At 42.9% G+C, this 17,432-nt stretch overlaps 1 protein-coding gene across 9 annotated transcripts in view; it reads left to right on the top strand.

Annotated features, from left to right (window-relative positions):
• The window catches only part of prdm16 (PR domain containing 16), a 237,550-nt gene that overhangs the window by 203,278 nt on the left and 16,840 nt on the right, over nt 1–17,432 (top strand). The window contains exons 4-10 of one of the 9 annotated variants that reach the window (XM_080445539.1): nt 963–1,103; nt 6,732–6,834; nt 11,867–12,071; nt 12,875–13,022; nt 13,359–13,512; nt 14,192–15,890; nt 16,420–16,504. In XM_080445539.1, the coding sequence (XP_080301665.1) occupies nt 963–1,103; nt 6,732–6,834; nt 11,867–12,071; nt 12,875–13,022; nt 13,359–13,512; nt 14,192–15,890; nt 16,420–16,504 (2,535 nt within the window). Of the gene's footprint in view, nt 1–962; nt 1,104–5,057; nt 5,386–6,731; nt 6,835–11,866; nt 12,072–12,874; nt 13,041–13,358; nt 13,513–14,158; nt 15,891–16,416; nt 16,505–17,432 lie in introns of those variants that run through there. The other 8 variants (XM_080445536.1, XM_080445534.1, XM_080445535.1 and 5 more) reach the window with 8 other exon arrangements.

Genomic DNA, 17,432 nt, shown 5'->3' with positions numbered 1-17,432 from the left:
GCGCGTGTGTGTGTGCGTGCGTGTGTGCGTGCGTGCGTGCACGTGGGGGGTTGCACTCAACCCACACACCAGACCCACTTCCTCTGTGTTTGCCATAGTTGAGTGACATCAAACCTCTGGCTTGGTGCACTCTGCAGTTGCTTGCCTGCCAAATAGTGGTTTGTAGAACACTCTCCTTGAGCGTAAAGTAGAGCATTTTAATCGTCTCCTTCAAAATCCTCTTCTACTTGGGTATTGTTTTTCAAAATACTACATTGTAGTACTCCCCTTTCGACATGCTGTATCGGACACTTTGACTAATGCCTGCCTACCTGCCAATTTTTCTTTATTTTGTTAGTGACTCAGAATGTTATAAAGTACAGTGTGAGTCAGCAGCCAATGAATCCTTGAATAGTCTTTTTTCTTTTTTCTTTAACCACTTGAACCCTCATAAAAGGCAAACATTTGGCAAAAATAGCTCACAACACGTTGCAAAGTGATGCGTTGTGAGCTTGTAGATTGGCTGTTTCTGACTACCAGATTAGGTTTTAAGGGAAAAAAAGTAGGGGCCAAAGGTGGACCCTGCAATGAAGTGTATAGGATTTAAATGGTTAATATTAAAATTAATCTCCAATTATTTGTAACTCTTTTGAATGTCTGATGCTTATTTGTACTCCTTTGGTGTAAAACAATATATATAATAGCCATTTCCACGTTTTGATTTTGATGTCTCCCTGGGACCCAAAATAGTGAAAATAACCAATCTACAAGCTTGGTCGGTTATTTTCTCTACTTCTCAAAATGTTTGTATTTATTTTATTATTATTCATGGCGTTCCTTTGATTTGATGAATTTCTCTTGAAAATGTGTTTTGTTTTTAATCTTTTGATATATTTTCAAAACATATATTTACTCGCGACCCATAAACGGCTCCCAACCCAGTGTTTGTGAACCACTGATGTAACGTGCTGTTCTCTTAACAGGTGGTGGATGACATGGGCAATGTCAAGTTCGCTCTGGACTCAGGGCCGGATGCCAGCAGTGGGAGTTGGCTGAAGTACGTTCGCTCCGCCTCCTCTTTTGAGGAGCAAAACCTCGCCGTCTGTCACCTCACTGGAGACCAGGTGAGCTCTCAGGGATTTTGATGTTTATAGAGCCAAGAACCATGATGTTGTGTGTGTGTGTGTGTGTGTGTGTGTGTGTGTGTGTGTGTGTGTGTGTGTGTGTGTGTGTGTGTGTGTGTGTGTGTGTGTGTGTGTGTGTGTGTGTGTGTGTGTGTGTGTGCTTCTATGCACGCGTGTGCATGTAAAGAGATCGAAGAACAGAACACCCATATAAGAACTATTATACAGAGCACACTGTTCAGTGCCTCTCTCTCTCGCTGACTGACTGTCTTCAAGGAAACCTGGGTGTAGGGTGTGGAATACTCCTGGAAATATGCCCGGGCAGTGCCCATAAAACACCAGCTGTTTAACCAGCCCTTAACCCCATGCTGCCACAACTTACTGTAGAAATACCGTCACACATTCCTCCTCTTCAATAGGACATGTTGGTCTGATTGCTACTTTTATACTTCACTGGTGATCACACAAGTCCCCGCTAATGAGCGTTACTCTAGCCCTAATTGCCCCAGATCTCCATCTACAATGATATGTCTGTGGCCCTGTGTGTGCGTGTGTGAGCATGTCCGATAATCACACTACTCTTGTTCATTGGCCCAATCTCTGCCTACATCACATTCACACTCTGTTCATTTCCTATAGACGCCTGTCCCTCCCTTGTCTCTTACTCTGTCCCCTGGTCTCAATTTGCCACCTGTCAGCCTGTCACACTGAGGGGACAGGCCAGTCTATCCTTTCAAGCTTTACACATTAAAGCCCAGCCTATGTATGGAGTGTGGGGGACTTGGACCAAGCAAGGAGGGGACATGCAAGGGGCCTCTGAGATTGACATGCAGCATTTGACTGGCAACGCCAGCCTGCCTAATCCTTTTAGATTTTCACCACAGTGCCCCCTGCCACTGTCACAGAAAGTCAAAGAAAGAATCTGGGTACCGCTGAAAATTGCAGAGAATTATCAGAGGCCATGCATGCACAGGCCCTGTGTGCAGTTTGCTTCTCTGTGCGTTTTAAGGGTTGTTGGCTTTGCTTTAGCTTGCCCACGCAAGCCGTTGTTTAGTGCGGTGGCTCCCAGGCGTGACCCTATCATTTATTTACAATCACTACACACACACACACACACACACAGCCACTCAATGTTAAAATGCATAATTTATCCGACATTGTACATTGTTTTTGTATTGCATGCACAATGCATGAGTTTATGGAAATATGTGCATAGCAGGCAAATTCAAATGTGTGCAGTAACCTTTTAAAAGTGAGTTGATAATTCATTTATTTTTTTAGTTATTTTGCCATTAAAGTTGTAAGATATGAGAAAAGTCATGGACGAGCATGAATAATTGAACAAAGTTATTGTCTTGACATATTTTTTGCATTTATCCATATGTGTGCGCGTGCGTGTGCGTGTGTATCTTCACATGCGTGTGGCTGCAGGTGCATTTTGTCTCTGTTCGAGCTTGTGGATCTAATACTTTTGATAAGTAAGGCGTTAGTTTACGAAAAAACACAAAAAGTTAGAATATGGAGATAAGAGGTTTCTGGCCGACAGCAACGATTTGTTGTATGCATTAGCCTTAGTATAAAGTATCTCCCCATAACCCCCCATCACCACCACCTCAGACAATTAAACAAAACCATGTAGGCAAGTGTTTTCCCCAAAGGGTCGCCCGTATTATTGGTTCTAAATCAGTAATCCCCAAGTGGGTCCCAAATAATTGGCAAAACACTAAGATTTGAATGATATAATAACATTAATATTTATGTTAATGTAGAAAATATATTTTAAAAAAAAGTGATGGTAATTTTTCTTTAAAACTTTGAAAAATGCATTTTCATTGTGATACCAATAAATAGGAAATAGTCAAGTTAGTTCCACTGATCCAAGTCGGAACACAATCCATTGATTGATTATTAAAAGAAAACATGCTCTGAAAATGCACGCCTGCCCACACCCATCTGTAGTCAGATTGGTGGGCCAGGACCACTCTCGAGGTTTTCAAGTGGCCCCTGGTCCAGAAAATGTTGGGAACCACTGGTGTAAATTTGGTGTAAATGAAGTCAGTCCAGTCACATGACCAGAGGGCTCTGTTGTGACTGGGAGGGGCGGGGCTCAGGAGCAGTGGTGGAAAGTAACCAAGTACATTTACTCAAGTACTGTATTTAACCAATTTAGACCTGAGGCCGATTCTAACAGTTTTTTTTTATTACTTGTAACAGAGTATTTTTATATTGTGGTATGGTTGAAATGGACATGGTTGACATGGACTTGACTGAAGACAGGGACTGCTGCATAACACACACATTAATACACACAGCCATACAAACACTTACGGTACACCGTAATATCCTGAGTGTTTAAACTGTGACATGGTACCAAATGGACGAGCCATTTGTCCACTCTCAGAGTTAAATTAACACTATGTACAACAACAATAAACACACACACACACACACACACACACACTCGTACTCATGCACAAACACACATACTGTACACACACAGTTATAGTATCACATGCACACATCTACTCATATATTTACAAATACAGAAACAGCTTTAAGAAATTTGGTGTAGAGTGAGATACTAGGGGATCTAGTATAGAGCCATGGAGGACACCAGTCACCTATAAAGCCCATTGTATTTTTTTAATGCACAGACAGTCAGACACTTAAACATATATATTTTTTCAAATTGGAATTAGTAAAAAAAAAAAAAAGTGATATTTATTTTTAACCATCGAAAATGTGTTCAATCTGAGTGAGAATTTTGCTCTGTATAAATGTAACAGTCTGCAAGGTTTATAATAGGCTATATGTTTAATTAAGAAAATATACAAATAATATACAACATTTGAATCCGATAAAACAGTTGTTTTAATTCATATTTACTGAAACTGTTATGTCAAATTAATAATATATAGGCCTCTATTTCTGCAAAATTATTCATTTCGTTAGTGCCCATGTATTGTTTGTAAATAATGCATTTTTACTAAACCTGCTGCACATTTTACATCAATGTTGATTTAGAAAATTGATTGAAAATTGGGCCTGTATTGTATTTGTTTCAAAAGGAAAGCAAAAGAGACATGTATGCTTCAAAACGTGTATTTTAATCATTGGCCTTATTTTTGTCAGCTGGTTTGATGGCATAATTTTGACCGTAATTGTTTACATCCTTGGAAGTTGGCACAAATGTTTTAAAAGGGTCTATGTGTAGATTAAATGCATGTATAGCCTGCAAACTGTGAAAGACATCTGCTGAAAGATAACAAGTTGAAAGCAGGTGTTTGGCTTGTGTGTTTGTACAATAACCTGAACCACATTGCTCAGCGTTTGTTCTAAAAGCCTTTAAAAAAAAGAAAACTCGACCTGCACTCGACGTCCAGCCTCACACCGCTGCTTTTTATCACTTGCGTCTTGTGTGTCGTGTGTGTGTGTGTGTGTGTGTGTGTGTGTATGTGTATGTGCGTGCGCGCGTGCATGTGTATCTTCACATGCGTGTGGCTGCAGGTGCATTTTGTCTCTATTCGAGCTTGTGGATCTGATACTTTTGATAAGGCGTTAATTTACGAAAAGACACACAAAGTTAGAATATGGAGAGATAAGAGGTTTCTGGCCGACAGCAACGATTTGTTGTATCAGTATGCATTAGGACTTCCTTAGTATAAAGTATGTGTGTGCACGCGCGCGTGCGTGCCGTGCGTGCGTGCGTGTTGTTCACCTTATTGCGAGTCTCTCAGGCCGGCCGCTTTATCCATTATTTGCATCAATAATAGATCTATCTATAGCGGCCCCCCCAAAGCGGCGACGGGGGGGACCGGAGATGCGGGGAGGGGTCTCTTCTCTGCTCGGTAGATCCCAGATCCCTCAAATCCTTTTGGCTGGAGATAAGAAGAGGAGGAGTGGCCGACGGTTAACGAGAGAGAGGGAGCTCCGAGGGGGCAACAGGGAATCACTAATGAGAGGGAGAGAGAGAGAGAGAGAGAAAGCCTCATCATCATCAAAGACGCGCTTTAGTCTATAGTGACTAGACTAGTAGAGAGACTAGAGAAGTGCTGCTTGCTGGAGCATCGGGGCTCCGCCGGACAGCTACAGCCTGCCGTGGCCGCTCCGCGACCTCCTCTCCTCGGCCCTGGCCGCTCCGCTCCACCGTGCGGTTACGGTAGCAGCTTTTACCATGGGCTGTGTCGCCAACTCCAGCGGGACTGAAGCGCTACTGCAGCTGGAGGCTCTCCGACGCGCCGCGCAACTTTCTGCACTCTTCCGACTCACGGAGAAAAGAAAGGTCAGGTCGGAAATATAAGTTATGAAAGAAAAAGCTGCAACACGACGAGGTGGCCAGGCTGCTTGTTGTATTATGTTGGAAACATTGATTGGATAATATAGCCTACTGCTGCAGTAGCTAATATTTAATAATAATATAGGCGAATAATAATAATAATAATAATAATAATAATAATAATAATAATATTAAAAGTGTTGATTGTGGGACTTTTTGATCAATATGGCCCGTTGTGTGATATTTGTCTGCAAAGGCCAGCTGCTGGATTGACGAACCTGTGTGTGTGTGTGTGTGTGTGTGTGTGTGTGTGTGTGTGTGTGTGTGTGTGTGTTCGCGCGCGCGCGCGCGAGTTTTACCTTGCGTAGTCTGTAGTGAACAGCACATAGGCCACTCGTCGTGTGACTTGGTACAGTGCGCCCCCAAGTGTCCAGAGATAGCATAGCAATTACATTATGATGGCAGTGGCCTACTAAGTGTTACTGTTTGCGTTTTGTTATTTCATAGTATCATCACGCTCTTGGTTTTGTATTTACTCTTATCATTTAAATTTTAACCCCTTGAATTAATTTTCTAAGCTATAGTTTTTCACCTAAATCTAGTCTATAGGATTATATTGTGATTAATTCAGTGGCAGAATCATGCTGTGTATAGGGCCTCACATATTTGCCATTATGTATCTCAATTTTCCTCATCTGCATGAAAGCAGAACATGCATACGATACAATGCAACGGACGTGTGTAGGCCTGCCAAATGCACACACGTTGAATTACACGGAATCATAGCTTACAACATTGTCTATTATGCAAAATGGGATCCAAAATTATCCGACTTTTAAGTTTTTAGCCTACTCATTTGGGTTGTAAATAAAGCTGAACAGAGTGTTTATGTTGTATTTCGTTTGATGGACAGTTTTTCTTTGCAAAACGGTATAGCCTGCTGGGCTAGCATCCAGTCACACCATTTATATGTTCATGTTTTCAGACGTTTTGAAGAATAAGACATTTATAATTAATATATTATTTTTTGGGAAAATCGTACACATATATAGGACATTTATACAATGGTTACTAATATCACATTGCTCACTTAATATAACGTGCATTTTCATGGGAGATATGATATATAATAAAATAGCTTGTTTTTATAGGCTATTTGTTGATTTGTGGCTGCCTGGTCTAAAGGTTATGATTAGCCTAATATATCTGATATTATATGTTAATAATGTGAATTAAATTACAACGAAATTACAGAATCGTATTATAAATTGCATTGTCATAATGTTAGATCAGGCCTACACTTTGGTTTAATAAATGTTTAATTTCACCTTCCTTTGTGTTTTTATTTGTAGATCTATTATAAAGCTGTTCGGGATATTGAAGTAGGGGAGGAGCTTTTACTGTATATGAAGGACGGACTTTTCCCCGAGGGATCAATGGCTCCCAACCTGGAAGGTAAGATTAATGCGCATCATTAGCGCACATTTTAAACAAACTCCAACCAACATCCTGTGTTGCTTTCCTTAAACACTGCTGTCCACATGCCCGGTTAAGGTGACTCGAAATAAAATAAAAAATAAAATGATAAAAAAGATCTATCCAATAGAAATGTCAAGTATTTAAAGATGAAGATGGTGATTCAAGATGAAATAACCCATTCATGACATTAGCCTACTATTGTTCAAGATAGATTCTAAAGAATCAAGCATGCCTGAGCTGCTTTGATTAAACACCAAAATTGAATATCTAAAAGAAAAAATTCTATACAGGTTTCTCTAATAAAAATAACCGTTGGTGAATCTAATGAGTGAACTGCTGTGAGCATGTTTCATGCCATTTGAAAGGAATTAAACACGCTGTGCGTTTAAATGAAACCACAAGTAGGCCTATATAGGCCTAGAGACCTTTGGCTCAAGTTGTAAAAAATAAAATATTTGATGTGGTGGCACTAGTCTACTCTACACCGATTTATTTTATTCAATGACATTGGATTGCTCTCTGCACACATATGCCCTATGAATATGATAGCCTATAATGCGTCACATTTTCACGTGCTGTTATTTATTCTCTCCCCCTTTGAGTTGGTTAACGTAACCCAAGAATCCACTTCGTCCTACCTTTCAACCGATGTCGTCGCATTATTCCCCGATGTAACGGTAACACATATGCCTCTGAACAACTGCGTCAGTGATAGGCTTATTATGTCGACATATTTGATCAGATAATCTACCTATGATTGCTCGACGTCAAGTTCGATAGGGGTCTATCTTTCAAATTCGCGGAGGGGCAAATAAACAGGTGGGCACTATAGGGACATCTGGACACCTCAATGTAAAATTGGCTATTATGTCCAAAATGTTAAAAAATAAAATGTTTGAAAAATGGTCTTCAGTATTGTAAAGTAGGCTATAGGCCTACATGATGTGAACATGCACGGTACATCATTATCAGACCTAATTTTATCCTTCAACTTCTTGTTTATGCCCCAAAAGCGTGTTCTAATCATGTAGCCTACTTTACTTTGATTAAAACATTTTTCAAATATATATATATATTTTTTTGTTGACAAAATAGCATAATTTTACATCGAGGTGCCCAGATGTCCCTAGTGCCACCTATCCTATTACCAACAAATCGAGCCCTCATAATATCTTAACTTATTGCGTCTAACTAGTAGGCTATAGAGGCCTATATTGTCAGGTAGCCTAACAATTGTTTTCCAATCTTTCTTGGGACGACGGAATGGGGGAAAGGATTACTTTAGCTGTCATAAAAAAAGCATGTTCGTGAGACGTTTTGTAATACACAAAAGGTTTTTTAATACCGTAGCCCCGCTCTGCTCAGATCTCTCTGCCAAAGGCACACAGAGGAGCGAATGAAAAGGGGAGAAAACCGGAGAAATGGTTGAAAAGAAACAGACTGTGTGAATGACAGGGAGAGGAGGAGGCATGTGAGCGTAGAACGGTCGGTCCGTTCCGTGTTTTCTTTTTTTCAGGTAGCCTAGCCTCCTCTGCGTTTGAGTTTCAGTGGCTATTTCAGTGGTTCGCAAACTTTTTAGCTCAAGACCCAAAAGAGAAATTAGACGTTTGCCAGGTACCCAAACTAGTGAAAATAGCAGATCTACAAGCTCACAATGTCACTACTTCTTAAACATTTGTTTTCTAATTTATGGTATTTTTTTAAAAATACTTTTGAAATGCATTTTGCTTTTTTAAGTCATGAAAAAAATGAAGTATGTTTTGACATTTACTCGTGACCCATACAAATTGTTCCGCGACCCCAAGATGGGTCCCGACCCACTGTTTGGGAAACAGTGGGCTATTTGACTGCGTAGGTGCCTGCTTGCGTTACAATGAAGGAGAGACGAACCACGTCTCGTCTTGGTGCGCAATTCTGCCTCTGACTGGGGAATATGATGTTGTTGTGCGCGTCTCCGTGTCTGTGTGAGACTAGAGCTGGCTAATAAGTGGGAGCTTGGCAGCGCAACCCTCCTCTCTCTCTCCGTCTGGCGGCTTATCGGAGCTGGAATTCGGAGTTGAGGACTTGAGGAGTCCCCCGAGACCTCACCCATGCTCCCAGATTAGCCGCTAAACTGCACATAATTGTGCTCCCCTTCTTCTCCCAGAGTGCTATTAGTCTCCCATTTATGAGCACGCTAACTAAACCCCTCCCCCAACCCAACGAACGCAGACAGAATAAAATAAAAGTAGAATAAAAAACAGGCACGCACGCATCAGTGGTGGTCGTGAAAAAAGTACTCAATGTTTTTACTCATGTAAAAGTATCAATACTAGTAATACCTTGTTTACAAGTATTTACTTGAGTAAAAAGTACAAAAGTATTGGCATCAAAATTTCAAAATGTAGGCCTACTTAAAGTACCAAAAGTAGAAAGTACTCGTTGAGCAGAAGGTCCCGTTTCACAAGTTTTCAAATGTATAAAATGTAAAAAAAAATCTTTTGAAAATAGCAGATCTACAAGTTCACAATGGTTGCATTGCGACACATTGTGAGCTTGTAGATCGCCTATTTTCAAATGGCCAAAATGTATACAGGGCTGAAGTGGTTAATGTATGTTTTGTATTAATAATCAAAATCTACAAAGTAACTATAGTAACTAAAGGTTTAAAATAATTGTAGTGGAGTAAAAGTGTAATATTTGTCTCTGAAATGTAGTGGAGTAGAAGTAAAAGTATTGAAAATTGGAAGTACTCCAGTAAAGTAAAAAATACCTCAAAATTGTACTTAAGTACAGTACTTGAGTAAATGTACTTAGTTACTTTACACCACTGGCACGTATCATGCATGCCATGTGCACAAGCACATTATTTATTGCTTTTATCTTTTATGAGCTTCCAGCTTTAGACACATGTAGGCTACACACACGTTTAGACACATAGAGGTATCAAGCCTTTGCTTGTAAAACACAAATACATTAACCAAATTGTTCTGTTAGAATAGAAATACCATCAAAGATACATTATTCAATAATGCAAAGCAGTGAAATGTTTACTGTCCAAATGGATAGGCCCGTTGAGCTTGCTTTGCACAGTATTCACTCACTGACATCGGCTCTGAAAGTTTAAACTGTTTTACACTCACTGAAAGATGAACATCTGTAATATTTTTCTTAACAGACTTTTGTTTGCTTTGACAAAGCAAGCATCTATAGTGAAATGTGGAAAAAGACATATAAATAGGAACTTTATAAACCCTTTTTCCCAGAATATGTTCCACCTCTCTAAAGGTTACACAAAAGATATATCTGGGTGTTTTTATTTTACTGTAGCTCTGGAGTGGAACAGAACCAACTCTTTCTCAGCAAAACACTCACTCTCAATGAATTATGTGCCCACCGGTGTCAGCGCGCCAGGCCAGTTAGCTTAGTGTTTAGAGTTAGCTTAGAGTTCGTGAGTATTGGACCATTGACCAGAAGGTCATTTATCCACGTCCCCAAGGTCAGACACATTGATGTTACTAATGCCCTATTAATGCCGCAGAGAAGTTCCAGCTGCGTAAACGGTCACGTGCCGTAGAAAACAGGTGAGCCATGCACTGTAGGTCATTTTGGATGAACTCATTTAGCCAGTGCACCGAAATGATGGATGGGTGCACAAGTGTGTGTGGGGAGACCCAGGGGGACAAGTCGTGCCTTGGCAGAGTGGGTACAGCAGAGTTGATGGTGAAATCACCACAGGCATGGCGCCACTTTGCCCCTGCTTATTTCTATTCGTCACGGCTATTCTTTTTGGAAAATATTCACACAAACACACACACACACACACACACACACACACACACACACACACACACACACACACACACACACACACACACACACACACACACACACACGCGCGCACGCTCACACGCACACATGCACAAACACACTCCGTTGGGCTTTCCCCGGCCCTTGGAACTGTTATACTTGGCGTGGAACTCAGGAACTTGCCATTGACAAAGCTGGCTGAGTTTTTATGCATTTGACCTTGGTGGTGAGAAGTATTGTAAAAGGTTATCACCATGGAAAGGGAAGACCAACCCCTATTGTTTCCCCCTTGTGTGCTAATACACCTCAGTTCCAGTCACCACTGCTGGCCTTAACAAGCAATTAGCCCTGTTAACGAAGGCTACACTTTACTGCTAATTGATTTCCATTTTACGCAAATGCCAATTGGAGGATTGTTGCTTTTAACGTTTGAACAAGAGCAGGTCTCTGATTAGTTGTAACTAACACAGAGAGAGGTAAATAACTCCCATAGATTTCTGCTGTTTGGCATCAGAGCTTAACAGTTGATTTTATTTGCAATGGGATACTTGGATCGGTTTCCTCGGTTCAGGGGAACACCACAAAGATTTAGAGAATTAACGACATGGCACTGGTTCTCAAAGTGGGGTCTGGGGACCCCCAGGGGTCCTTGAGGGGGTTCCAGGGGGTTCCCAACTGAATTAGTTAATATAGCATAAAATCAATGTAACCACTATTTTATACTTCAGCTATTCGAAAATAGCCCACAATATGTCGCGATCCGGCACGTTGAGTGAGTAATGCCCATATAATAACTATGGGTAAAGGCAAGTAATAGAACAGCTAGAACAGTCAGGGAAGTGCAGAAAATTGCATCACTTTACTGTAATATGGCTTTTAAAAACAAGGCACTTATGCCATATTACGATATTACGATATCCAATATCAAGTCATATCATGACATAGATATAATATTGATACATTGCCCAGCCCTATGTCATATGATTAATCATGTGAACCCTAACATCCCTATTCTGGGCATGTCATAATAGGTGAACATTTGGCAAAAATAGAAGAACATTTATTGAAAATTGGCAAACATTCGGGGAAAAATAGCAAACAAAAGTTGTGAGCCTGTAGAATCACCTGAATTCCTTTAGGGCTTCAATTTGTGCCACACTGATTGTGTGTCTGCGTGTGTCTGTACATGATGTGTTTGTCTGTGTGTGCGTGTGTACAGATGAGCAGATGTATCGCTGTGAAGAATGTGATGAGCTGTTCACCTCGGCGCTGGAGCTCCGCAGGCACCAGAAGTACTCCTGCTCCACTGCCGGCTCGCTCTTCGACACGCTCAGCGAGGACTTCAAACAGGAGCGAGAGGACAGCGCAGACGAGCCCGTCCATGAGTGTAAAGACTGTGAGAAGATATTCCCCAATGAGTACAGGTACCACAACACTGATGTTCTCAAATGTTTTTCATTTCAAGGACCCCCCTCCGAGGTTGGTATGCATTACTCCACGGACCCTCATAACTTTTGAGAGTGTACAAATGTCCATTTGTACACTCTCAGAGTTACAGACAATGTCCATTTGGTTCCTAACTATCCTAAATTGAGGATAGTTCATAAATGTAACCCCTATTTGTAACTATACCTTTCAGGACAGGAACCCCTTTTGGGGTTCTTGTTGCTATGTACAGCTTAGCAATATACATTTGTTGTAATTTTTGAATAAATATTTGAAGTTTTTCAGAAAACTTAGATGAGGATTTAGAAGGCGTTTTTAGAATCCCCCCCCCCACACACACGCACGCACGCACACACACACACACACACACACACACACACACACACACACACACACACACACACACACACACACACACACACACACACACACACACACACACACACACACACACACACACACACACACACTTTGAGAAACATTGCAATAACATTGCTGCATGAGTGCAGACAGGCATGTATACATACTACACTATACTATACTAAGTGTACAGGATTGCAGTTTCAGATTTACGGTCCATTCTTTTGCTTTTGTGTATTTGATTCTTGGCCTTTTGTATTGCTTTCTTGCTGTTTGTATTTGAAATGTATCTTCTTTTAATATTTTATCTTACCTTATTTTTACACATTGTTGAAGAAGCTCGAAATGTATATCACTGTCGTATTTGACAACACCCGTGAACTTCAAACCTTTAAACTTACCCGATGTTGTCCTCATTCAGTCTGGGCCAACACATGATAGTCCACACAGAGGAGAGGGAGTACAAGTGTGACCAGTGTCCCAAGGCCTTCAACTGGAAGTCCAACCTCATCCGCCACCAGATGTCACACGACAGCGGCAAGCGCTTTGAGTGTGAAAATTGTGATAAGGTACAGCACACCCAGCACGTAAGTTGTGCGCGCCAACCAACACACATAGGCTCTGTCTGCTTCAGAAATTCTGCTGGGCTTGTGCTTTTTTGGCTTCGTGCATTTGGATACTGGACAATGGATAGAGATAGGAGGCAGCAACAGCATACCTTTACATGGATTCTGTCATAGCAGTGAAAATGCATGTTCATTCGCCAAATGCAACCAAAAAACGCAACGCAAATACAGTACATGGAGGGCAGATGATATTTAAATGTGGCATCATCAAATATACAGTATATTGCATTGGCTCATACGTTTACGCCAAGGTCTGTGGTCATGCCTTCTCTCACGCAGGTGTTCACAGATCCCAGCAACCTGCAGCGCCACATCCGTTCACAGCACGTTGGTGCACGTGCTCACACATGCCCTGAGTGTGGCAAGACCTTTGCCACGTCCTCAGGCCTCAAGCAACATAAGCACATCCACAGTAGCGTCAAGCCCTTTATCTGTAAGTCAGAGAAATGCAAACCACGCCTCTTATTTGCTTTAGATTACCCTTTCTGTCTCATCCAATTCCTCTCTCCCACTGCCCTCTCTATCTCCTCTACTCCCTACATTGACTTCCCCTTCCCCTTTTACCTCCTCATCATCATTTGGAACCAACCACGATTATCCAGCTGGACATAGTATACAATAGTAACAACAACAAAAAAGTGCTTCTGTAAAACTGATTGCATACATATCAGATGTCACCTTTTCTATTTGCATTTCTATGCATGTATATTTAATCTAGTTTAACCTGAGTTAAATAAAGAATGAAAGTCAATACATATTTTAATGACCAAAAAAAAGAATGACACAGATCAAAATTATTATTTTCATTGTGGCCTTCAGTGGAACAGTGGAATAGATTCTGGAATCTATGCTGTATCCTGCATTTCAAGCATGTAACGAAAAGTAATACACATGCTATATCCAGAGAAGTGTATAAAATATACACTTCTCTCAATCCTCTTGCACTGAATAAATGACACATTTCCTGTAATGAAACTGATCACTTCCTGTCTTAAGCTACAATATTTCATCATGCAGTTGTCATTTTTTGTTGATTTGGTACACAGAATTAGAGACAGTGTTTAAATGGGCTTAACCAGGCCCTGGTGGGCTGTGTCCTTTTGGTTCCCCAGGCGAGGTGTGCCACAAGTCCTACACCCAGTTCTCCAACCTCTGCCGCCACAAGCGTATGCATGCTGACTGCCGTACCCAGATCAAATGCAAGGACTGTGGGCAGATGTTCAGCACTACCTCCTCCCTCAACAAGCACCGGCGCTTCTGTGAGGGCAAGAACCATTATGGCTCCCCAGCAGGGATGTTCACCCCAGGCATCCCTATGAGCTCTAGTCCCATCATGGCCAAGATTAAGTCCCACCACCCGCACCATCCGGGCCTCAACCACTCAGGTTTAGGGTTCACTGACTACTTCCCCTCCCGTCATCATCCCCATGCTGGTTTACCCTTCTCCCCAGGACCCCACGGCTTCCCATCCCTCTCGCACGGTTTCCCGGGCATCTTCTCCCATTCGCTTTACCCACGGCCACCCTTATTGCCGCCCAACCCGCTACTTAAGAGCCCCCTTGGCAGCAGCGGTCAGGAAGCGAAACTGCCTCGGAGCCCCCTAGACGTCCCCCCACTCTCTTTGGTCGGCCACCTGAACAACAGTGGTGGGAATGGCTTGAGTCAGGCAGAGGACAAAGAGAAGGAAAACAAACTGGACTTGTCTTCTGGAGGAGAAGCTAAGGCCAAATCAAAGATGGCAGACATGTCTGATGGCAGCGACCTTGAAGACGTCAACACGACAAGCGGGACTGATTTGGACACGACGACCGGTACTGCTTCAGGCGATGGGTCTGACTTGGAAAGCGATGGAGAAAGCGAACGGGAGCGAAGCAGCAAGCGGAGGAAACCCTCCGGGGTAGTGTCAGGTCAAGAGGGCATGCGTCCTGAAGACGTGAGCAGTGCATTGGTATCACCCATGTCCAGCTCGGGGACCCTCGCAATCGATCGGCCCTTCATTTCCTCGGCACCATCCCAGCACTCCTTCTTTCCTCCGCCTGACGAGCAAGCGCTGCCACCCAGCGCCGGCAATGCCAACACCGTCACCACAGACTCCATCAAAGCCATAGCCTCCATTGCAGAGAAATACTTTGGCCCGGGTTTGATGGGTCTACATCAGGAGAAGAAGATGGGTCCACTGCCGTATCATTCCATGTTCCCCTTCCAGTTTCTGCCCAATTTCCCCCACTCCCTCTACTCCTTTGGTACCGAAAGAGGCACCATCAACCCTAGCATGTTTTTTAAGCCTGAGCCCAAGTCACCTCGTGAGCACCTACACAAAATGGTCCCGGGTGGTCCCGGAGCTCCTGCACCCACCGCTGAGTCACCATTCGACCTCACCAACAAGGCCAAGGAGCTCAAGCTGGCTCCACCAACTCCAACCAAGCCATCTCACCCCAACAACAGCAGTGGGAGCAGTAGTGGGCCCCTGTCAGTATCTGGCAGCGAGGAGCAGCCTCTGGACCTCAGCTTTGGTGGTCGGAGCCGGGGTGGTCATAACGGTGTGGCCTCTGAGCCACACAACCGCAAGCACCACAACTTTGGGACTGGGAAGGGTATTCTCACCAAAGAGGAACCCCCTGCTAGTGTGAACCCACATCCACATGCACATCCACATGCACATCCACATCCACATCCACATCTACAGTCCCTGCAACAGTCCCTGCACCAGGCCAGCATGGCCCAGCACCAGCAAGCTCTGGCCCAGCCACCCCAGCAGCCACCCTTGCACTACGCCAAGCCCTCAGCCTTCTTCATGGACCCTATATACAGGTATTTCAGCCCCGAGTAGACTAGAATAATGTCAATACTACATCAACACGGTCACCTGCTTTTCATATCTTTTAATCTACCTGCATCTATCTATAGTTGAATTCATCACTATCCAACTGTTACAAACTGAATATGTATGGGAATATCAATGGGAATCATTAATGCAGACCTTTTCAGTGTCTACTTGTGTGTTTGAGGAAATAGAGCAGTGGTTCTCAAAGTTGGGTCTGGGTCTTTTGGGGGTGGGGGGGTTCAGGGGGTTCCCAGCCAAATGTCTACAATGGATCTGCTATTTTGACTAATTTGGAAGAAATAATTTGAATAATGTTGTCACAAATCTTCTCCTCTGGGGGTCCCTGGCACAAAACATTTTCAGATGGGGGTCCGTGGCCAAATACATATCAATTTGGGGGTCCTTGACATGAAACATTTTGAGAACCACTGATGGTAGAGGATACCTTTAAGTGTGAGGCTGACGTTGAACTCTGACCTTGGTACGTAACCCTTTTCCTTGGGGTTGGTCCAGCAGGGTGGAGAAGAGAAAGCTGCTTGACCCCGTAGGAGCTCTGAAGGAGAAGTTCCTCAGGCCCTCGCCACTGCTTTTCCATCCACAGGTACGCTTACAATGTGCAAAACACACACACACACACACACGCACGCACGCACGCACGCACGCACGCACGCGCGCGCACGCACGCACGCACGTCTGCCATTGATCACTGGTATGGTCTGTGTCGAAGGTAATCAAGAAGTTATTATCGTTTACATGCATAAAAGTGTGAGCTTTAACCAAAGCCTATACATATCCAGGGAGTCCCTAGCTGGGTGAATTGTCCTCCTACAGTATGCTCTATACACTGGCTGATTATTCCCAGATACTATCAGTTATTATTTTCATAACATGTATTATGTGAAAAGTCCTCACTCCAGCCTCCCACGCCACTGCAACCTGAACTGATAGGCCCCTACGCACCATCATTCCACAGTGTTGATGTTATTTTCTCAAGGGTTCTGTACAATTTCTTCCTTTGTTTACCGAATGGCGCCTCTGTACCTCGTCGCTTCCACCTTGCTCAGAAGACACAGTCTGTTATCGCAGCCCCTTTGATAATCAGTCACATTGTTTGACTGTCCCCGAACCCTCCCTCCCCACCCACCTCTCGCAAATCTTGATTACAGGGAATGATAGTATTAATAAAAAAAAGAATAATAAGCATTTGAATTGAGGGGAGCTGTCGCACAAAGCCACTTGGCCATGCTAAACTTAGTTGTGGCATTGTTGTGTATGCTGGGAGCACACAGGCCAGCTAATAACTTCCCTTTGAATCGTTTTTTTTTTCACTCTCTGGCTGGCGGGCTAGATAATAGCAGCGTGCCCATCAAGGACATCCTGTGTTTGTGTCCAGGAGAATGGAGGGCTCTCATTGGGGGGAGAAACGGTTTAATCTGACCTGGAAATCTGGGTCCTCTGTCAATTGTGACTTTGCAATAGACACGTTTACTGGTGTGTATGCAGACAGATACACACCAATACAGATTGTA

Source organism: Gymnoscopelus braueri (assembly GCF_963280865.1).
Source record: "Gymnoscopelus braueri genome assembly, chromosome: 12".
NCBI lineage: Eukaryota > Metazoa > Chordata > Actinopteri > Myctophiformes > Myctophidae > Gymnoscopelus > Gymnoscopelus braueri.
This window is presented reverse-complemented; position numbering and strand designations above follow the sequence as displayed.